The 24,879-nt window shown below is 36.5% G+C and overlaps 1 protein-coding gene across 7 annotated transcripts in view; it reads right to left on the bottom strand.

The window, feature by feature from the left end:
- USH2A (usherin) overlaps positions 1 to 24,879 on the bottom strand; it is a 370,627-nt gene that overhangs the window by 326,146 nt on the left and 19,602 nt on the right. For all 7 annotated transcript variants that reach the window (XR_015283723.1, XR_015283719.1, XR_015283720.1 and 4 more), the window contains exons 4-9: positions 12,220 to 12,355; positions 11,002 to 11,065; positions 8,361 to 8,655; positions 6,936 to 7,120; positions 3,630 to 3,851; positions 2,241 to 2,334 (exon numbers count right to left, since the gene is read on the bottom strand). Coding sequence is in view for 3 of the 7 variants with exons in the window: in XM_086878670.1 (XP_086734796.1) it covers positions 2,241 to 2,334; positions 3,630 to 3,851; positions 6,936 to 7,120; positions 8,361 to 8,655; positions 11,002 to 11,065; positions 12,220 to 12,355 (996 nt within the window). In the remaining 4 variants the exon portion in view is untranslated. The remainder of the gene's footprint in view (positions 1 to 2,240; positions 2,335 to 3,629; positions 3,852 to 6,935; positions 7,121 to 8,360; positions 8,656 to 11,001; positions 11,066 to 12,219; positions 12,356 to 24,879) is intronic.

Consider the following 24,879-nt stretch of genomic DNA (forward strand, 5'->3'; position numbering starts at 1 on the left):
GATACAAATACCTAAACTAAGATTTCTATTTGTAATAGTTATGCAGATTTTTCATTTCTGGTATTGCTTTGCTGCACAACAGCTAGCCAGATGTATATGCCAGATAAATTCAAGATAGTAATTTTAGCTGTATTAAGTTTAAATCTGACAAGGACATACTCTGCCATATGTAAAAATCTTTTCAAGAATCTCTGATTTCTAGTACAAGATATTGAAAAAACTCACCCTAAAGCCAGAAACTTTCTTATAACCCCTCAGTTGTGGTGACTTACAGCTAGCACAGGACTGTAGCTAAAAAAAACTGCTTGCTGATAGTGTTATTTCCTCTCAAAAATATTTCTTTTTCTCTACCAAAAAAGTTATATTTGGAAACTTGCTTCATCAAATGCTCACTTAAACAAAAACAAAAATAAATACATAAACAAATAAATGTATTTTTACAGTTCTTAATGCACTGGGATGGGAACCAAAGAGACAGGTATAAATCCATAAGACAGAGTTTTATCATTGCCAATGACAGTCAAAAATCAGGATGGATTTTGGTTTTGCTTTTAAGTGTTAGCCATACCAAAAAAAACCCCAAAAATTAAGCTCTTTGGATTCCATGTAAATCTTTGATAAAATTCAAAGTACTTAGTGATATATTTCCAAATACTAATTCTATTTTATTACTACTGCTATTTTATTTCATATTTAATAGATACTGGCATGGTTACTAAAGAACGAGAAAAATAATTAAACAACATCCTTATTGTACTCTGAATTAATACAGTTAATTCAAGCACTTCAATTATAGTTACAATGCATATATGCCAAATCAAAGATGTGACACTCAGTGGAACAACCCATTAACACTGACAGGAAATATCTGATAAGGCAGATACATCATTAAAATGTATTTGGTTTGTTTTCACAAGGTAGTCTAAGTCTTGCAAGAGTGCTTGGTGAACTTCCAGATCTTATTAAATATTTATAATTAATCCTTACAAAGTAACATTTCACAATGTGTGTTCTAATTAAAGGGACACTGTCAGCTTGAATTTTTTTTTCTAATTTGACCCATCTAAAAACTTGAAATTTTTGCTCAAGTCCCATTTAGACTGTAGATCTTATACTTCTGCTAAAGAAGTGAGAAAACTTAGATCCCCTATGAAATTTTACAAAGATCTTTCTCACCATCATGAGCACTGCATCAAATGCTCTGAGGTTACCTCTCCTCACTCTGTTCTACCTCTGTTCTATCCACAGACTGCTTGGGGGTTTCTTGATGTGTCATTAGTTTCCCCTTTGCTACTGCTGTTGCTATTCTATACAACCCCTTCTAAATTTTTAGAAAGGCTATTTCCAAAAGGCATAAATGTAGCAAGGAATACAACATGTACTCACAATGGAAATTTAACACTCAGTGAGATTGAGGGATTCATTCCTTTGATGTAGCTCATTCTTTTTTAACCTCAACTTCTTTTCCTTTTTTTTTTTTTTCTTTTGAGATAAATAATTAATCTAGGGAATCTTTTCTTTGAGCAAGTTTTTTTTTTACTCATGCATCATGGTTCTGCTTTTGTTAAGTTGTATGTGAACAGCCTCCAAGAAAACCAAGGCTCCATGAAATAAGCAAAAAGTGGTACCATTGAGCTCTCCTTTACATATTTATCTAGAATTTCATAGAGTAATCAACCCCATTTTGGTTCTTCCATGGCCAAGAATTATAAAACTGTTAGAATCACAAATTAAAATTATAATTTTGCATTTATGGTGCTTCAGGTTGCATTATGGACCACTTGAACTGCTTCCTTTCAAATGAAACTAAATTGGAAGCTGAACTCCAGGACTTTGCCTACTGCATTCCACCTATTGAATGGGTCTGGAGTTCATAGGAACAGACTAAAATTACCATAGAATAGTACCTTCACCCTACATGACTGTTGCTAGTTGCTACAGCAGGCAGAGACTATTAGATGCTTACAGTCTAATCTCAGGTTTGCATCTAGTGTTTGAAAGTGGCACAATCTCTAACAACCAAACCCCTGAGCACAACACTGCTGATGAGCTGTGGTGGAATGGCTTTTGGTGGAGAGTGGAATACATCTGTTTCCTTAATTGATACAAATCTGCTACAGAAAGTTTCCCTCTGAAAGATAGGCCTAAACTAACACACATAAACACACTATTTCCCAGGACTGAAATCCCATTTTGGAGGCTCCTCATAGGCAGCATAGACAGACAAAGTTACGACTCACATTATTTCCTTCTGTATAGCTTTCCTTGACACACAGGCACCTGTATGGCTTTATAGCTGTGTCACAATCATCAGCATGGCCATGGCAATTACACCTGAAAGAACAATAGGTGGTGTCAAAAGTTAAAACATGAAAATACATTTTATGCAAAAATATACAGTCACAAAGTAAATTTTGTGTATTACATAGCCGGGTTCTTTATTAAGAAGAAATAAATGTCACCAAAGAGAATGTTGTTAGGTGCAGTAAATTACAAAAGACTACTTCACTCAATATATTCTTAGGAATCAACAACTGCTTTTCAAGAAAATAAAAACCAGAATGTAGTGGCATGAGAGCCACTCTTGCCCTATATGATATGAAATGAAAACTGTATTTCAGTACGTAAGATTAATATGTAAAATTTTATTAAATAAATTACAATTTTTCATCAATATTAAAACTTCCAGTGCAGGTCTAGTTTTCCAAGAAATCTTAACCACATCAGGAATAATTTTGAAGTTCAATCCATTTTATCTCTGTTAAAATGTCCATTTCTTACTAAAATAAAATCTGTATAGTCTTAATTTTAAAATAGTCAATAACCATACCACTCTACCTGAAGGGCTGCACTTCTGGAGGCATGGCACAGCTTTGCAAACTACAGCTGAAATTATTTTACTGTTACATCATCACCAAGATAAAGCTGTGTTATCTTAATACATCTAAATGAATAATCTAAACATATTAATAAGATAGAAAATTCTGAAGTAAACATGACTTCTAACAGGGTGGTTTCTCTCAAAATGAGAACTTCCAAAATAATTTCAGGAATAATAATACTTACAAATCCGCACCATATGCTTCTTGGAAACTATTTCATTGCCAAATTTGCATATTATTTACAGGGCATAATTAGTCCTTTCACAAGACAGCACACTTATCATATACAATAAAGTTGTCAGTCACAGATAATACAACAGTTTTACTGACAGCTACCCAATTTTGAAAGGAAAACTCCAACTAAAACAAAGAACGAGCACTGAACTGACTGTTAAAATTGCAATGTCTGGAAATCTATAGCTTGGAAGAGTTTCTGAAATCAAGCACAAGCCATTGTTTCAGTCATAAGCCTTTGCTTAGAGGCATTGGTTATTCCAAGGAAAGGATTGCTTTTGACAGATTTGTGTAGTAAGTATAATTAATTGTAAAATAAAATGTGAGCAAACAGTTTTACAAAACAGTACACCAATCATTTTCAACTTGATACACTGCTTCAGACCAAATTGCTTGCTCAATCATACATGCAAAAGCAAAACAAGCTGATCAAATTTTAGGCAGGTCCTTTTATGCTACGCAGAGCTGTAACAGAGACAGTACTGGATGTGGGAAGAGTCACATAACACTTACCTTCCACTGACTGTAACTTCATTAACTCCGTAGTACCTATGCCTAAAATTTACCCAAGGTTCATTAGTGTGATACTGGCCACGGAGATGAATCCTCACTTGTGTAGCTTTTACAAATTCTTGAAGAGATGGAGTATTATAAAAATCATTGTAACCAGGTCGGTGATTTGGTTCCGGGGTAAGAATACTGAAAGTTAGATTACCACGAGAATATGGTGTAAAGCTGTTTAAACAGAGAGGAAAACAAATTAAACTCAAAATACTACATATTTTACAGATTCAGATTCTAGCCCCTACCATAATGTTTTCAGAGAGGGTCTGAACTGTAAATGGTGGTTTCGTGCTTTCTGGGTAAAAGTTCTTATGTCAGTGGATTACAAGTCACCAGAATTCAAGAAGGTGAAAAGAAATGTCCACTATATGTCTGTTTTACCCTAAACTACCATGCTCATCTCCAGACCCAAAGTTTCCAATTAAAAGTAAAGCCTTTAGCAGGCAACTTCAAAATACGATTAAAGTGTGACTGATACAGTATCATTCACACACGTTATAAAGCTTAACACAGTCCTTGAGAAACACAAACTAGGCTTGAACCACATAAGGAAATCATTCAGACAACTAACACAATAATTAATAAGCTTACATTGTTAGTAATATACCTGCTAAACACATATAAAAACCACACAGAAACAATTGTTATATTTTGAATTCCAGAGTCACGGGACCGTACCCCCTGCTCATGTGAGTGAGCAGAGATAGAAACACATACCACCTTCCACCAAGTGAAGTGCAAGATAATTTAATGGAAAGCACTAAGATTGAGAGTAAAACTGCATATTTAAGCTCAGGAAGGAGAAGGATAGTACTGAGAATTCAAGTAAAACTGAGTAAACATGTAGATATAAACTGCACATTTGGACAACTTGATATGAATCCCATTATCTTGGTCCATGTACTAGGCAGAGTTTAGCCTCTGGAAGAGAAAAGAATGTCTGCTTATTGGCACACCTACATGAGATCATTAAAAATAGGCATCCCACATTATCACCTGGCACTTGACATGCAACATTCAAAAAATGTCACTTAAAAATATGTCAGTTTTTGAAAGATGAGATTTCTAGTTAGGCTAGGTCTGCTGAGTCAAGCTCTTCTGTCTTTGTGAGGATCTTTGAATTTCCTGTACTCCTAATCCAGGTCAGTGCTTCACAAAAATCTCAGTGGGATACATCTGTTTCTCTGGGTGATTATGCCCTTTTCCCTCCACAGAAAACTAAATAAAGTATATTTCTTCCGTGGCCTATGGAACTGTAATGGAAATGTTTAGACAGGTACAAATGGCAGGTAAACAACACCATGTTGTTATGGAAGCATCAGAAGGAACAGCAGAAAGACTGTAAGGCTGATGGCTACTAGAGAAGCAAGTCATCAAGATTTTAGGACATCTACATGCAGTTTCTCAGGAAACCAGGAAAACAAAGGAGTTTCTAAAATAAGGGTCAGACAATATTCAGACTAAGCTAAGATTCAAGCCTCTGATAGGGGGATAAAGGACAGTGAGCAACTCCTAACTTACATAGGTGGTACAGGATGGAGAAACAAAAACCTTAATCACACTTTCATTTCCTAAAGGACACAAAAAGAGCCCATTCAGTACTAGCATGTGATCAGCAAAACAAGAACCATCAAGTTACGGTAAGGATTTCAAAACTAAGGTCATATGTCTTCCATGTAAACCCAGGGAATCCTGGATAGGCCACCAAGACACAAGGACACTGGTGTCTAAATCCTGGACAAACAATCTGGACATGCCTTGGCAGTTACAAGTTTGTGGGTATGACAGAAAGAGAGAGAAACAAGTTTTGCTTTACAATAAAATCCTGCATGGAATTCTGTTACACTGCTGACATAAATTTGGAGCTTTGTTTCAACAGTAACTCTTCTTTGAGCACACAGAATATTCACCAATATATATCTTATCATTTAAAGCTTTTTGTACATCAGTTGTACCCAAAAATTATTCATTCACATTATTTTTTACCATCATTTACATTTTAAGTGAAGGGGAGAAACTGTGCTGCTTAAAAAAATATTTATGGAAACAGTCCAAATTTAACTCCTCAGCTCTTTTTAAAATTATACAAACATATTTTTGGGCTGAAAGTGGTATTTCACCTCACTTGGGTTATTTATCCAAAAACATTTGCCTTAACTTAAGGTATTTCCCTTCTCCTCTACCCTCTGCTTCAAAGATCAGCAATAAATCTCAGATTCCTTTGCTGAAAAGTGGTGTAACTCAAATGACCTTACGTTGTGCTCCTCAGAACTCTGAACTCCCGGAGAACAGACAAAGATGCTGACACTTGAAAAGTCTTAGAAAGGTAGCAAAAGTGGAGGAAAAAAAAAAAAAGAAAAAAAAAAAGAAAGCAAAGTGCCTACAGCACCTGGCAATGTATTTTCTCACTGATTTCCAGCCAAGTACTAAACAAGCCTTATACTGACTGGCATCTGAACTCAGGCAAAAGATAATGCAGTTCAATATACATATAGTGGTATAAGTTCAATTATATATGTGTGTGTGTACATACACACACGTGTAATATGGTAATATATTAACTACTATATACATTTATACACTGTATTTATGAAATCTAAATTGTATATATTATATAGATTAAAATTTTCACAGGTTAATTGACAGTAAAAGGACTTGCAATGTATTTCTAAATGGTAATAAAACCTTCCTGTCCCTCTTCACACAGTTTTATATTGCTTCTTCCTTAGAAAGATGAGAAAGCTTCAAGATACCATTTTCAACCCATTTCTTACACATGTTGCATAACACTAGCAGGGTTGAATGACTGGCTTTTGTACTTCAGTCTGGCCACTTTCTAAGCCTCTGAATAAGTTGCCCTCCCAGAGATCAGAAGGAGATTTTCACATTCACTTGACAGTTTAGAACAATGTTGTATCAGTACCTTCCTTCACTTACCCTCTCAGTATTCTGCAATTCTACTGACAATAGCCATCAAAACACTACCAAGTAACATTTTTAAATTCTACCTCAAAAATAACAGAGGAATAATTGACTCACACTCATAAATGACTAAAATCTGATAAAAATGACAGAGGACTTTTTGGCAATCTTGAGTTGAAAGCTCACGTTTAGGATCTTTTATATATTCGGCAGTCCATAACAAATGAGTGTATCAAATTAAAAGATTCTATCTCATTGGGACATAGCAATGAATTGTGTCAGGATGTTACCTGTTCAAAGCGTCTGTATTATGCAGATAATACCCACTCATACCTATGCATCTGGAGACAGTTGACAGAGTCTGGTTTTTCCAGAGATCCATTGTTCTCCATTTCAAAAATACTGCAATTCCTAGCAAAATATTGCCAGTCTTCCCATTCTAGATCATCTCTTTTTTTCCTTTCAATTTTTATTGCTTCAGGGTGTGGGCTAAAGAACTGCAGTATAATATAGAATACCTACAAAAAGATAACAAATTTATGAACTGATATTAATGGCTAAGTTGTAAAACAACGAGAATTTAAACCTTTTTTTATGTAACTATACAGTCTGCTTCACCACTCAGAGACAGAAGAAACCATATTTTACCCCACATATTCCCAACTAAAGCCAAAGAGAACCTTTTTTGTTGAACAAGCTCTTTGATCCCTCAGACACTATCACATACCTACTGAACTACTGCGTAAGAACTTCACTTTTTCTCAAAGACTGTTTGAAAATGCACTGAAAAGTCAGGTCCACAATTTGTTACAGCAATGTTATTTTGGTAAAAATGAAAGTTGTAACTTTGTGTTGCCAAATATTTGACAAGTTGTTTGTCTGATAGCAGGTAATTTTCTTTTTAATTCTCCATACTTTTAGCTCAGAATCTCATCAAATACCTCTGTTGTTTCAAAGAGCACTTCCTTCAGCATACTGCTTAAGCAGAAGTGTGTGTATCAAATAAGCAAAAGCCACGAATTCAGCATACATTTATAATTACTTTTAACTAAACAACTAATTTTTACATATGTAGCCACAGTCTGTCATCACATTCTTTTCCTACTCACCATTAATTTTAAAAAAATAGGCCAGCAAGAATATACAGAAATTTGGTGAATTCCCTATTGTGAATGCAGCTGCACTTCTGACATGTCCCTCTTTCCAGGACATCCTGACATTCTTCAACAGCCTAGTGAAGGGCTAGGAGCAATACAGGCTCCTCAATAACTATGCCTGTTTATCATTTTCTCCTTTCATATTCCTTGGGAGGCTATCACCTCCAGAACATCTGCAAACAGAAACACCCTCAAATATGTCAATGTGCTTTTGATACATAAATTTTGTCTGTAGTTTTCTACCTGCTGATATGAAACAAGCACCTTAAGTTTAATAGAAATTAAAATTTAAGTTGAAATTTACAAGAGTGGAGTTAAAAGACAACAATCAGTTTCTAAATATTGGTGCCTTCACACAGGATATCTACTCTAGATTACTGATTGTTAAAACAGTCCCATCAAAAGAGAATGCCAAGAATAATAATGCATTCTGTTGCCTTTTGCACTCTTATATGCCAATAAAGGAAACTTTCCTCCTGGTCCTCTGAGGATAACATTTTAAAACATAAGGTTTGAATAACCTCAAAACTGCAATGCAATATCTACAAAAATATTTTCTTAGTTTTGTTTAAATTAATGGCAAATAGCATCTTCCCATTACCTGATACTGTCCATTTTGTAAATCTATTGTGATTGAAACACCACGATCCAGACTTGCAGTATTAGCAAACACAGATGAAATCCAGGTGGTCCCAATGTCATTATCATTGATGTAGTAGAGAGGATGGGCTTCTGCATCCAGCCTCAGCACCCTGTCATTAGTGGTATCATCTGCACCATTAGGGATGCAATACCTCTGTATCAAAGGGTGTACTCGGGGATGACTTCCAGGACAGCGGCACTCAGACTGGGTATGAAGATGAGGGAATTTTCCAGAGAATACTTCTAAAATGTCTCTGTTATAGCATAGAATATAGTAATTACATACATGACAAAAAGAACAAATGTCACTTTGTGCATCTAGGCTCATAGATTAAACAAAATTCAGTTCAGATTATAGCAGAAGCCCTAAACTCCTGATGTAAGTTCATAAAAATGGGGTGCTCAACTAGGAGTGAAGCCTCCTCCCAAGGTCTCAGCATCATGAATGATGCTCAGGCATCTTCAGAAAATATCCATGAAGAACACAGAAAGGAGCTCTGGAGCTCCTTTCATTGCTCTACATATATGGAGTTTTTCAGACACCAGGCACCAAGGGAAATGAGTTCTTTGGTGGGATGTCTAAAGCTAGATAGAATGAATCCCGCCATACATGTGAGGAGAAAAACTTAATATTTTAATGCAGCATCATGTCTGACTCCAAACAGCAGTCTGGATCCTGCTCTTAAACACACCACAGTGTCCATCCACTACCTGTAACCACAGTAAAGTTCAATGTTTGCACTCAAATGTTCCCAAAAGACCAGCTTGAACAATATTATATTGTACCCTAGGAAACCTGGATAGAAATACTTTCACTTTTAACCAGTTTTAATAAAAATGCCCACTTTTTTAACTGCAATCAACCTAGTCATGTCAAATCATTGAGATACTTCAGTCCCCTCTGACATCAGCAACTGAAATAGATACAAAGGTAGGTATGTAGGCAGGCAAGCAAGCAGATATACGGATGACATGGAAAATTCTTTATCTGCTCCTCGCTGGCATAAAGGAAGGATTTTGTGAGTCCAGAAGAGATTGAATTTTTATATTTAAACCTTGTTAATTTTCCCATTTGCCTACTTTATCAATAAGAACAAAATTTTGTGTGCTTATTAAGCAAATAAATACTTGCTAGCTGCCACTATAACTTCCACATAACCTGGAGTTACAGGGTTTTTAAATATCCATAGCTTTAAAGTAATTGGTATGCAGGCAAGAATTTCCTTCCCAGTTTATCCCAAGCAAACATTTTGGACCAAGTTATTTGTGGATATAAAACTAAATCTAGAAAGACATCAGCAGGTCAAAACAGTCTGTAAAATATCTTAGTTTTCAATTGCTAAGCTTTATTCATTTCACTGACCTAAATTGTAGTTCAAAAGATTTGACAAGCACTGCTCTGAGAAATACAACCAACACGATTTTCATAAAACTTGGAATTCAGATTCACATTAATACTTCCAATTCACGGGATCTTAGTTCATCATGATGTCCTGCAGACAGCTGAGCTCCAAGGAAACTGCTCTACATCTTATTGAAAGACTATCATTAAGTAGCCTGAAGGTCTGCAGTCCTGAGTGTCATTGTGTGCAGCCTCCCCAGAAGCACCACGCAGACAAATAGGACCTGACTACTTCTGGCCAGCCTGAAATGACTGGATTAATCCAGCATGAGCTGGATAACAAAGGTAACATCTCTTTGTAATGTGCTAGGAAGGGAGGCTGGAGGGCAGCAGAAATTGCAGTGGCAACAGTAATTTGGCCTCAGGAACAGAGGAAGTCAAAGCAATTGCCCAGGGCGCTGTGGGCTGAGGTAGCTAAGTCATTGGTGCCTTATGGTGACAATCGAATCTGGAGAGCAAGGGACAATGGCACCTCGGGGCAGGGGTGTGTGTGTGGGGTGGGGAGCACCAAGAATACCCGACATGGATACCGTGGGGAAGTGAAACCACAGGAAAGTGAAAGCTAAGCACAGGGAGCCAATCTTCCAGGCACAAAGCCAGCATGCTAATCACTTGGAATGCCTGTCCTCCTCATCTGCATCACTGCTATCTTAGTGGTCAAAACTGGACTAGTCCACTGTGCTCCCTTCTTTGCCCTACAGTTTACAAAGAGCTCGAAGGAAGCTTAGCAAGACTTATCCATCGGGACTAAGCTTATCAGCACACACTATTATGACAGAATTATGATGAGTGGGTAACACCTAGACAGTTTATAAGCATTGAAATCTAGCAACTGGATCTACTCCCTGCAGAATACGTACTAAGTCAGGTTGTAGCAAGGACAACAATAACAAGGAGAACACATATTTTTTACAGTGTTTTGTTTCACTACATATATACTATATACACCACTACATACATCAAGTCTATTTAAGCAACAATTCAAAAGCAAAACACATTAAGTTGTTGAATTTATTTTAACTTAAGATTTTTAGATTAAAGGTAATCTTTGAAATGAGGCTCAGGAAACTACATCATCATAAGCAATTATCTAAAGGAAACATCTGAAAAGCACTACACTTTGGGAAATAAGCATATTGTTATCTATACTTTCTTCTCACTACACTCTTATTTTGTTGCAAAAATAAAAGTTCTTTACCTGTTTGTAAGTGCCACTGGGTAAAATCGAAAATCTTGCATTCTTCCAACAAATTGCTCTAAACCTAAGGAAATATACTATAAATAATCTATCGAGCAGAAGGCAGCTTTGCACTGCATAAGAGCACCTTTAATTCAGCACTCAGAAATCTCTCTTGGACAATTACCCCTTCTGAATGAAACCATCTTGGACCTGGACAAAACTATAGAGGGCAGTGACTTAATTTTTTTGATAAAAAAGAATGATTTATAATAACTTTATAAGAACATTTTGTACCTATCTCTTTTCTGATTAGAGAGGTGGCACAGGGATCGGCTCATTAGACAGAAGTAATGAGCCAGTCCATGTGCCACCTCTAATTAGAGAAGAGATACAGTAGGTACAACTGTACCTATCAATTTATACAATAAAGATAAAAAGCATTTTAAAATATTCCTTTCTTTTACATTATTATTATCTATTCAGCATTAAGAATCAAAACCACAACAAAATAAATTTCCAAATACAAGCTTTAAGGAATGGGGTGCAGAATACTTTCTTGCCCAAAGTCACAATAAAGCTGTTTATGTGACATGTATTTGGAAGTTAACTTCAAATTGTGCATGTTCCCAAAGTGCAATAGTCAGTTGTCTTACACCTGCAGAGCCAAGAATTAGTTAAAAGCAACAAAACAACCCCCACTGTTCTTCAATGATCATGTCATGATATAGTACATATAAAACTCAGATGAAGAGTAAAACTCTCAGGCATTACTAAAAGCTGAAAGCTTTCCAATCTGCCATGGTTTACATGAGTATTGATAGAACTGAAGAAAACAGACAGAAACCTTCGTCTCTGTTCCTGACTCCGCAGAGAGAGAGGAGTATAGTCTCGTTGCCATGAACAATTCTATTCTGAAACAGTTCCCTATATTTACTCAGAAAAACTATGGGTAGAAATTAGTAGAACAAGTCACCTTACATACATGTTTTAGAGAATTCATTAAAACCTACCTATATGCAGGAATATATAGATATTTGGTAGATGATCATAATTTAGTCTATCTTCCAGCCAATCTTGTGAGAAAGCTAACTGAACAATAAGAATTTTCTTCTGCAGTCAGGTGTTACTTCTCAGCATAGAAATAACTTACAATTATTCACCCACTTCTTTTAACCACATCAAGCATATTTTATTTTGACTATTTAGTGCATTCCACTAAAGTACTACAAGATTTACCTGTGAAGCTTTGTCCAATTTGCAGAGTACCATCAGCATCAGTATCTTCCATTGTTCCCATAAGAGTCCTTGAATCAAAAGGTGTGTTATCATCTTCCCAACCATTCAAGAAGAAATTAATTCGGCTGTGATGCACCTATAGAATCAGAGTAAAGGGGCAAATACAGGCTTTCATCATGCAGTCACTTTGGTTTCTCTGCATTTATTTGTCTATCACTGATTAACTGATAACATTACCTCACGCTATTTGCTGTATGTCTTTATTTTTGGTGCTTACTGAAAGCAGTTACTTCTTTTTCATTAATACATCACCACTCATATGTGGAAAGTATAAAATTATATAAATTTATAAAATTTACATTTATTTAAATTTATAAAATTATATAGATTATATAAAATTTCCGCAAGGGTTAAATCAAAGATGGAACTACAGCACAGAGAATTGGTGGAGATGGAGCGGAAGACAGGAAAAGAAGGGTGGGTGTGTTTCACAAGGTACAAGGCTGGTTACAGCTCCATCACCACTTTGGGCCATGGGCACATGTTACAGCTGTCACAGCTCTTCTCATACATCACTTCAAACAGGCCTCAAGGGGCTGCACACCATGCTCAGGATAACCAAACACAGGCCTCCAAAACCCCCCAAAACACCTCCCTAACCCCAGCATGCTTCTTTCTACAAGGGCTGAAGGGAATGGTACAGGAACTGCCTACATCTGCTTTACACCCACTGGGTAATTCCCGTTCATCAAGGGAACCCTTGGCTAGGAATATGCACTCAGCCAGCACCCCAGGCTACTGTTTTCTGCAAGTGCTCCCTTTCCTGCCAATTCATTTTAAATCTGAGCTAACGTTCATAGAAATACTTTATGGCATTCTCCCAGCTCCACAATGTCACAAGATGCTTAGCTTTTACCAAGTTGGGTTTTTTTTTTTTTTGCATTAGAAATGCTTAGATTTAGGTTACCCAAAATTAGGAAGAGTTTAGTAATATGGGATTGTTTTTCAGCCTTACAATATATGAAATTCAACATGCTCATTTTAAAAATCCAGGTCCACACAAAATGAAAACCAGAAGTATTGTGGCTACAGTTAGGTTCCCATTAATGAAGTTAATTGAGAAACTAAGTTGGACTTACTGAACACTTTTATTTCAGAAAGTTTATTTGTAAAAAAAATTCAGTTACTTGGGTTTTAGCAATGTTTGGCTTGCATAAAGCTTTTTTCACGTAAGAATTTGGTAGTTTTAAAATTTTAAAACACCAGTTGGCTGCTGCCAATTTACAAAGCATTATTTTAATTTTGCAAATATGGATGCCTGGAGAACTGTGTCTATCAAGGCAAATAAAACTGGAGTGCTTTAGCCCATCTTGACAGTCAAGCCAATCAAAAAAAAATAAACCTGGAATTATGGCTTCCATAAGAACAATACCTATGTGAGGACATAGAAAGTATACAAGCCAGAATAATTTGTTGCAAAAAAATGAAAGACAGAACTTGTTTACCAGTTAACAAAATACCAGCTTGAAAACCACAATATAAACACATACAATACTACTCTGACAATAAAACCTTTCAAATTTCAGACCAAGATAAATGGACATATCTATAAATCTGAGCTCAGATGATCAGCATCAGTGCCTTGGGCAACATGAGTCTATCAGCATTTTAAGAAAGAAAACATGAAATAAGATGGAGGGGGTTGTTTGGCCTTTTATCTTTTTTTTGGCTTCACACAAGATTGTATAAATGAATTTCTCCTTCTTAAACTGTACTTTCAAACATGCACATGCATGCTGAGCTCTATTGCCATTTCCAGATTCAGTCAATATTTCCCAAATTTAGACAGGATTATTTATTGCCCTTCCACTGATGGAAATTTGAAGGCTATTATCATAATTACTAAGCCTTGAGATTTGTTCAAAAAGTTATTGCATATGAGTTTCACCGCTCAAAATACATCTCTCCATTTTAAATTATCTTTTGTCTTGACACATCAATGACCTAAATACAATATTTTCTTTATTTAATTTTAATACAAAACCGTCTAAACATCTGATGCCCTATTTGCAAGAGCCTAAGCATACGTATATATTGTGGTTACATTGCAATTTTTTTCTGCATCATATTTTTTACAGCCTGTTACTGTCATTTGGTGTTTGACTGTTATCATCATAAAAGATACAGGCTTTTCTACTTTGTTATTTGTAGCATTATCTCATGTTTTACAACATCTTTGCACAACATGCCTGCACATGAAATATAACTAGTGAAAAGTTCTCAGTGGTATTAATGCATAAAAAAGAATGTGGTTCCATCTCTACTGTCTTTACCCAGCCAAAAGCTGATGAACAGCCAATTTTCCTTTATCACATTAGCACAGCCATGAGGGAAACACATTTGTTCTAGTCAGCTACACTAAAGATACTATTACCAATCTAACATATACATGTTTTATATCAGCAGTATTCTCAGAGTATGAGGGAGCCAACAATATATTAACACTAGCATGACAGTTTATTTAAGAAAAGAAAATTGTCTCTGTAGAGGGACAGAAGTTAGAAATGTATGGCTAAAGCTCAGTGTCACTGGTCTAATAAAGGTAATAATTCTTAAGCTTTCTTTATAGCAGGTAACACTCCTGTGGCAGCTCTGTCATATCATTCAAATAAAAATGTTGCCTTTTACAAGTTTAAGAGTACCTTTATTTTTAGTCAGATATGAAGCATGTTTCCTCTTTCTTGTTTCCACTGTAAAACATTTGTAAGGGGAATTCAGAAATGGGCACACTCACCCCCACCAGCTTCTTGAAAACTTACTGTCTCAGGCACAGCTTTATAGGACCCAATTTTGCCTCCCCCTGAGGAAAGCAGAGAGCTAACTTTCATGCACCCCATACTAAAATCAGGGGGGGGTCTCTATTTATGACTTGAGAGCAACAGAATTGGGCCCTAAGTGACCAGGTATTTTTACTTGTTGAAAATAGGTGATTAATGACAATTTTAAATCTCCCTCCCCCCTCCCCCACCACCAATCTCTTTGTATTAAATAGGATTTAGAATAGTTGGGTTTAATATAGCACATCCCCAAGGTAGCCCTAAGCACTTTACAATGCTGAATTGGATATCAGTAGTGCAGTGACTGTGTAAGGCAAAGGCAGCAGTCATTATGCATTTGGCAGTAGCTCAATGTAATGATCCCCCTGCTGGTTATTAAAGGGGGTATGAATATCTGACATGGGAGGAAAATGTAGGAGGGAAACCATGTGTGGTATAAAAAATCCCAGTGGCTCTCCACTGTAGGAAGAGAGGAGGTCTCAAAGTTTGGTGTCAGTTTAGACTAAGCTAAATAAGAGGAAAGGCTGGCACCAAATGGGCTGTTTGAGGTAGTTTTTTCAGGTCTCCCGACCACTAGCATTAAATTCCATACAATAGCATAGAACTAAAAGAACCTCCTGGAAAAAGGATTATTCCCCTGTTGTCCTTATTAATAATGTTGTCTCCCAAATTTACCCTAAACCAGGACAAATGTTCAGTAGGAATTTGCCCCAAGAGAGCAACAGGAGATAGGTAGGAAATGTTGGCTTTATGGTTGTGCAAAGCACAGAACCAGAAGCCTCGGACATCAGCACTCTAATCCCAGCTCTGCAACCACCTCATGCTCCTGTGCTTCCCCATCTGTCAGATATAGAAAATCACCTCTCAAGGAGGTGGCACAGATTAGTTACTAAGATCCATTCACTCTGAAACTACATCAGCATCTGCCAACATAGAACCTAACACCAACTCCAAGCAATGGAAAATCCATTTGATAGTGAACTGAGGCGGTGGAAGATACCAATACTCTTTCCTCTAATAGCACTCCTCGTATGATCTGGAAGAGTTTCACAGATGACAGGTACTGGGACAAAGATCTGAGAGGCAAGTTTCTTCAGTGCATCCAAAATTAAGCTTACAGTTCTCAAGCAAATTGTGCATCAGAGACAGCAATGCCAAATAAAAGCACTTCCTAGCATTGAAAGCTTCCCTGCCCTATGGGTCACAGTACTGCAGAATCACAAAATCACAGATTGGATAAGGTTGGAAGGGACCACAGTGGATCATGTGGTCCAACCCCCCTGTTCAAGCAGGGTCATTCCAGAAAACGTGTGGCACAGGATTGTGCCCATGTCATTGTTAATAAAATAAGATAGGTAGAGGAAATACATTACAATTTTATTTTCTTACCTAAAGATCTTACCCATGAAAACACAACAATGAAATTTAACATAAATTTTGCCACTTGGTTTGGATCAGGCAGAACTGCCATGCAAACAAAAGCCAGTATTTTCATGTATTAAGTACCAACAAAACTGCTAACTTCCACTATGTTGCAGTAATCTGTGTGGTAAAAAAGAAACATCACAACCAAATACTCCAGTTCAGAGAAGTTCCACTGGTTAAGGGACTACAGCAAAAAGCAGAACCTCCTTGACTGAAAAATACCATGGGTTCTTTCTTTCTCTTTTTTTTACAAGCCTTGTATTGAACTGATATTTAAAGGTATAATGCATATTGGTATACCAATGTATAAATAAAAAACCAGTGTAACAGTTACAAGTAAAGAGTATAATAGGCATTGTAAAAATATGTAGTAGAACAATAAAAATTAACAATATGCTTATTTCAAAAAAAAAAAAAGCCTAGTATTCCTCATTATCAACACAGAGAAGAAGAAATTTCGATACCAAGTAAAAGACACAGTTATATTGAGTCCAATTCTTTGAACTACAAAGATCCTTTCAAAGCTGAAGCCAGTTTGGGGAAGTTCTGAAACCACAATCTACAAAGTTTTGGCTGTCACATAATAACACTCACATTTATTACCTTGCAATGTACATGTGTGATATCTGGTCCACTTTAGCAACATATGCTTTTTCTTCACACACATTATTCATCCTGTCATCAAAATGTCCTCTTACATATATATGTAAAGGCAACTGAGACAATTTTAGTCTCTTCCATGTGGAATTGAATTGCACTATTTCAGCCAAAATAAATGAAGTTAACTGAACCTTTCTTCAGTGAACACTATGATCTTTTTGCACTAGTAAGATTTTTCCATTAGAAGTTGGTCCTAATGTTAATACTACCCATATACCTCATGGAAAATGATTTCTAATAAATAACATAGGAAGGAGAGACATAGAAAAGAATCCTTTATTTTCCTTTAAAAAAACAAATCCCTAAGAATCCCTAAATGTATCACAGCAGAGATAAGGATTACTAACCAGAGATCACAGCTTCACTGCACTAAATGACACACAACCAACTGATGCAGTAGTCTCATTCCTAACTATTTTAATTTGTAATTAGTATATGCTTCAAAGACATCTGTTTTTACGTTAGTAAAACCTTCATCTTTATGTTAGCTTTCCTATTCTATAATTTATTGGAATGGGAAAGATTTATTAAAATACTACAGATAAATTAGAGGGAGTTATTTCAAGACAACAGTAATCTCTTCCACTGGTTGAATATACATTTTTTTATTCTTATTCATCATAGCTTCTAGTAACCACAAAATACAGTTTAATCTCAACATTTCCTTTCATCATCTTTTGTTCTAATAACTAGATCACAGTGTCTGGCATGACCAATTAATAAACCAGAAGGATTCCTTCCCAGATTTGCAAGCCATAAATGAGGAGTTCCACAACAAACGGAACTCTGGCACCAAAAATGAAAGGAATTAAAAAAAAAAATCTTTTCCAGTCATTTAAGCCAAGTGATACCAACCCTGGCCTACTTAGTTTTCCAGCCAACTTAGTGATGGCAAGCACTGCAACTTCAGCTCTTACAGCTATTCAGACCATCACACAAAGTGTCAGATGGCAGGGGAAGAACTGACCAACACAGATAAAACAAGAAGCAAAAATGCCTCTTCCAATACTAGGTAACTATTACATTCCAGTACATGTAATGGACACCACTGTTTTCAAATAAGATGAAAAAGAAGCAGCTCAGGGATCTATGATATATACCTGACAATGAACAAGATTATTCAAAAAACAGATATCTGCATACTAAAAAAAAAAAAAAAAAAATAATTTAAGTTAAAGACACAAATTTAGCCAGTTTGCAAATGCAAGATCAACTTAAAAATTTAATACAAACTAAAACACAATGTCAGTTTCTCAAATACAAGGAAAAAACCAAAATTCTTCCCCAAATAAGAGAACAAATAATAAACTGTAAGAAAACTCAAACAAGTCTGTTTTCCTTTTCCTTAAAATAAGCCCTATTTGCACAGCAGGAGGTTACTCAGAATTAGAAATAATTATTGTAAAGAAGATCATACACAACATGAAGAATTTTAAAATGTTTCATGAGAAACAATTAGGTAGCTACACAATTTATCTCTAAGGCATAAAAAAAAATGGGGGGAAAAAGTTCCATTTATTTTCCAAATCAGCAAGCTAACAGGAACAACCCCTCCCTTTACTTGTCTTAAAAACAAAAGAAACTCCAGAATCAATAAAGTTACACAGGCTTTAGAGAGACTTAAATTAAAGCATAAGTTAGCATAAATGATTTGCTTAATCATTCAGAAATAACAAGGAATCAGAGATTATGAGAAATCAAGAAGAGCTGAAACTCACCCAGCTCAAAAATTACTATACAACGTACCGTTACAATTGCTTACTGTTACTTAATTTGGTGTAGTTCTCATAAAAATTCCCAGCTAAACACATTTTGCTATCTGTTAAAATAATCAAGATTCAGAAAACCTTTTTTTCCTGTATTGCAGATTTGCGTCAGGAACTTTCTCAATAAGTCCATTCTACAGAAACAGACAGTGTATTAACACATTTTCTCCCAAGGTGAGAAAACAGATTAAGGTTATGACCAAAATGACAGGCCTGTGGCTTCCTTGAATACTTTAATAGAGTCAACAAATCAACAGTGGTCACTGATGACAACAGAGGAAAGAAGACAATAGATGGAAGGAGGGGAATTAGTGATGCTGTTATAATGGTCTAATCAGAAACCTGAGCATAAAAATCTTTTTCACCTTCAATCTGTCCAAATATGCTCTTTTTGCCTGCTCATATAAAGATATACAGCATATTCTACCACTGGGGAACATGGGGGTTCATGTATTTCCTCTGTAAAAGCAGGTGAGAAACAGAAGCATAACAGTTAATAAAAGCAAGAGTAAAGGGCTTTTGCATATCAAAGAGATGAGATGCACACAGGTATGTGTTTCAGTATTTTCTTGCATAATTGCAAATCTTGCTGAAGCTGCAATTACAAAGACTTCCACACAGCTTTAATATTTCATAAATTATTTTCCGTAAAGAGGAAAGGTCAGTGATACGACTTAAGCAAAAGAATTTTGGGGGAAAAACCAGGATGAAACCACTAGCATGAATCCAAGTTTATTTTCAGCTGTCATTTAAGCAGAGCTAGTGAGCAAAAACCACAATGCAGCATTTTATATATATTTTTTTCATGTCTATGAGCATCGATGTGTCCCTAAACTGATGAATCAGAAACGGCACACAACTTTCTGCCACAATTCAACACCTTTCCTCGCTGAATAAATTGCAGAATTTACATACCTCAAACATTCATCTTAAAGGCTTCTTCCCTAGCCTCCATTATTGCCTTATTCTTATTTTGCATTATTCTGCTAATTTTTACTTCCTGTTTTTTGTCTACTATATTTACATTTAGCTTTAAAAAGAACGACCAGACAAAAAAGAAAAAAAAAACAAATCAGCAGCAACCAAAAACCCAAAAACCCAAACAATGTGATAAATGTAGTGAATACAGGTGGGAGCAGATTCTTGCCCCCAAGTATTATTTTTCTCAAACATTAATACAAACAGGGAACAAAACAGTTTAACCTGGGAAAGAGAGGGGCAGGCACTGATCTCTTCTCTCTGGTGATCAGTGATAGGGCCCAAGAGAAAGGCATGAAGCTGTGTCAGGAGAGATATAGGCCAGACACTGGGACAAGGTTCATCATCCAGTGGGTGGCTGGGCTCTGGAACAGGATGCCCAGCAAAGTGGTCACAGCCCAAGCCTGACAGTGTTCAGGAAGTGTTTGGACAATGCTCTCAGGCACTCTTGGCGCTGGTGCTGTGCAGGGCCAGGAGCTGGACTTCTGTGATCTGTGTTGGTCTCTTCCAACTCATGATAACTAAGATTCTATGACCCCAAGACCTCAAAACTCCTCTCCTCCTCCCAACACTTCATGTAATCTATCAGCCACCTTATGGCTGGTTCAGAAAATAAAGAGGCTCCTACAGATTAACCTCTGCAGATATGTCAGGATTCCACATCACTCTCAACCATCTTCTACTCCACACATTACTCGCCAACACTAGTACAGAGCCTGCTCCTGCAGCACCATTTGGCTTAGTTGTCCTTACAAAGTACAAATGCAGCCTAACCCAAATTTAAAACCTTAGCTGAACATATAATTCAAGAATAAGAACTATCACTGTGATGACATAATTGCTAGAGATGCTTGGGCAGATGTTTTATGTACATCAAAGTCTCCTGTGCTTTTTTATTTTTCCCTCTCTCAGAGTCAAAGCTTACAACCTTTAAAATAAGAAGAGTTCATTTTTAGTGTTTTGCACTTTGCATTTAAATTTTTTTTTTATCTGGAATGAAAACTGAGACAACAGAGGGAACTTGGCAGATCTAAAGCTTGGCAAGAGATAATGAATTTATGTAGCAAACATATGAGAACAAGGATATGTCAGGAGGAATTTGTCTATGAACTTGTTCTGAAACAGACCAAAAAAGACACTAATAACCATGTTAATAGGGACAAGGGGGTTGTGGGAGGGAGGGCTGTGGAAACTAAAGAATAATATCCAAGAGGACAAGCCAGCTCAGACAATTTATCTGCATAACACTTGACAGACAAATGGCACCTTCTGTACCAGAAAAATAACTGCCTGATGAGTTTGCCAGTGAGGCTGGTGCTGCTCCAGCTACAACCCTGTCACAATTTCAAATCTTCAGTCTGTTTTTAGTTTGACTGCCCAATAGCAAATGCAAAAGCTACACACGTAATAAAATCAAATTTATCTGCTTTTATTAAATGATTGGTTCACCTTTCTAAATTCCTCTCTTTCCATATTCAAATAGTATACTGCCTTCACATGGCAAAAAATGTAGATTTAAGCTGTAAGAACTCCATGTCTCTAGGCAAACCTAAATCCACCCCTCTGGATTTTAAGCTTTTGAAGCAACTTAGCTGCAACTCTGAAGGAAAAGAGCAGAAGGTGATAGAGGCAAGGTGCAACCCTGGCTACTGTGGAGGTTTCAGTGTGATGCTTTTCACACATCTTTGGTTTTCAGGACAAACATTTTACAGGATGGAAACAAAGAGGGCTTGAGGCTTTTCATTGCCACCACTAACATAAATAACAACATGACCAGGGACTTCATTATGATGATTTTCAAAAAGAACATGCTTAAGTTACCATCCATGGTTAGGGGAAATTCCTTCACTTTCAACCACTGTCATTTTCAGAAGGAAGACCTGCCAACATAGCTCTAGGCTGAGATTCATTATCTAAATCTTGCCAAAACTACAAAGTCCTCTCTTTTCTCTCAGTCTACTCTGTCCTCTCACCAGAACACATCAGTCTACCTGAAATATGCAACTAGAAACATTTTAATTTAAGTATTTTATTTCTGGTTCATGAATATCAAAATTCAAGGATACTGCAATCCTATTCTTCACTGAGAGATGGAATTTTAAAAATCTCCCTTTCAGAACCTCCTTAAGCTCTGTATGGAAATCACCTTTGCCTTTAAGAACAGAAACTAAATTTGTGAGTGGAAACAGTATATGTACAAGGTATTTGGTGTTAAATCACTGATTTTTTTCTTCAAAATCCAGATGCTGCTTTAAGCTGGCTAGGAACCAACAGAGGGAAATGGTTTGAAATAATTCAGAAGTTTGATTCTTCAGTATGTTCCAAATGAAGTTTCAATGCATGTAAGTTCACCATAAACAGGATCAACTAACTGAATCAAGGATTGAAACTATTTTAACCCAGACTATTTTAGAACTGTTAAAAGAAATTATAAGGAAAGATTATTTCTTTGCAAAATTTATAGGGGATGCTAACACACATCAGTATTTGATGACACTGTGCACAATCTTGTTGCAGAATCCAGAGGATTTTAACTTTCACTAACATAATAGGGTAAGAACATCTGTGCTGACTGTATTTCCCTGCAGGCCAGAAGACTGATAGAATACCAGAAAAACATTCCAAATAGAATAATACTTTTTCATCTTTCCTTACATCCGCTACCTCTTCTTTTTCTTATCTTTCTGTTAGACTTTGACAGACACTTTTCCAGAAGTTCCTGATTGAAAAAAAAAATCCTTCATTAGATAGCTTTTGAAATTAAAACTGCCTAAATGGGGAAAACACACCTTTTTTTAAATACTGAAATTGACTCGTCACAACATTCTGTCCAGAGATAACAAGTGGAGTGACTAGTACTTCAGCTGTGAATTTATTTAAATATAGACATACACATGCAGTATTAGGAAGGCAAAAACAGGATATGAAATAAACATAAGGCATCAGCTCTAAGCTCACTGTCAAGAATATACCAAGGCTTCTAACCACAGAGTTCAGCTGAAGGTAACTATCTGTCAAATGTAATCTGTGCAAGTGAATATGCTTAAGCTGGTGCTATGAATCAACCAAAATTGCTTTGGTCTTATTGACATTCAATTGCAAGAAGTTGCAGCTCATCCAGTCCAATAGACATCTGACAACACCAAGAGTGCTTCAGTGACAGAAAGCTTTAAATATAGATGCAACTGTCATCACAATACACATGGAAGTAAACTTTATGATCCCTTATACCATCTTCAGAAACAGGGCATCAGCTGAATGCCATGAGACCGCATGGTCATCCCCTCTGCCTGTTGCCAATTCCTGCAGTTAACAAATCACTGCAATTTAAAAAAGAAAGAGAGAATACAGATTGACAGAAAAAGACCATTCAATCTTCCACCAATGCCCCATTAAATCTCTCTCCAAAATCCACTTCTGCCATTATAAACTTTGTTCACCTTTTAAAAATAAAATGCCAGATCAAAATTTGTTCAAACTGTTTGCTTTAGTTAAGGGCCAGATCTTCAGTTACTATAAACTGCCTTCAGCTTCAGCAATGTCCTTTTACAGCTGCCCAGATTCAGACCTCAAATATGTTAAATTTACTTTTTTCCTCACATCTGTTTGTTACAACTTGAAACAAGATATCTGATAATACAGGTACATGGGAGGCTGAACAATAAAGCAACTTGCACAGAGTGTCTCAAAAGACACAATTTGTGTCCTAACTTTGCCCAAATTAAAGGAATACCACCTGCAACCTTGTATGTGTTTGTTTCACTCTTGTCTCTCAGAGAAATCCTGCCATTTCAGCAATAGATGTTCCAGCAGAGCACAGTGTATTTTTCTAAAGATTTTCATAAATCCATACCATCTACACAAGTTGTTACATACCCCCATGCTTGCCCTTCCCAGCTCCGGCTTCCCTTGCCACAAAGTGGATTTAATTATCCCAGATTCACAGATAAAAAAGTTGGGAAAGAAAAAATATGTCTACTACACACAGCTCGAAACCATGTTTAAGGGGATGCACAGTGATTTTGGGGAGAAGAAAGGAGAAAGACTCATGCCCGTGTTATGAGCACTCTGAACAGTTATGCCCACAATCTGAGAAATCAGTGTGAAAAAAACAAGAGACTTGAGGAAGAAACCTCATCAGGGGACCACAGTGGCAGAGCTATCTTAAAACAGAAGGGCTGGAGAGGATAAAGGGACAGTAGAAGAAATGGTAAAGAACAGCGAAGTGGAAGGAAAAAGCATAAGGTCGGGAGGGGCAAGTTGTCTCTTTGCCTTTCCTTCTTTTGCCTCAGGCCCATATCGGCCTTTCCTTTTCTTGACTTAACTGGGATGAATTTTAATTGCAGCCTCTCTACGTGTTTTATACACTATGTACTCTCTACTTGTGTGGAGTGGATTTCCCATTCATCACAGGATTGCAGGCAAAAACCCCAGGAGCATTTTGCTTTTCTTCAAAGTTAGCTTTGCTAAAATCAATAACTTTAGGGCTGCTTCTCCATGTAGCCCAAACCCCCACCCCACAACCATTTCAAATTTCATGATTTTTGATCATTTGATTTCGCTTCTTGTCTCCACGTACAGATTTATATTTACAGCTTTTCCATAACTGTGGCAATATTCTCCACTGCTTAACAGTATAAAGATATCATACATAAGGATAAGCAACCTTACAGCAACAGCAGAAACATGCTCTCCTCATTTGTAGTTTTAACACAGTTCATATCATAACTGACCTCTAACAATCTCTCTCCCTACTGTCTCCTCTTCAATACACCAGCATTCTTCAAATCAAAGTTCTGGTTTTCTTAGGGACCATCATATGTGTTAAATACTTCTATGGCTGGGGCTTTTTTTCTGACCACAAATAAGTCTGGTACAACAGCCAAGAATCACAACTACATTAAATTGTCCTTTGCTTGCATGCAAACCTCTAAACTTAGTTTTTTTAAAAAGCAGTTAAAAAAAAAAATTAAAATGGAGGGGGTGAGAGCAGA

Source organism: Cyanistes caeruleus, chromosome 2 (genome assembly GCF_971803275.1).
Source record: "Cyanistes caeruleus chromosome 2, bCyaCae1.hap1.1, whole genome shotgun sequence".
NCBI lineage: Eukaryota > Metazoa > Chordata > Aves > Passeriformes > Paridae > Cyanistes > Cyanistes caeruleus.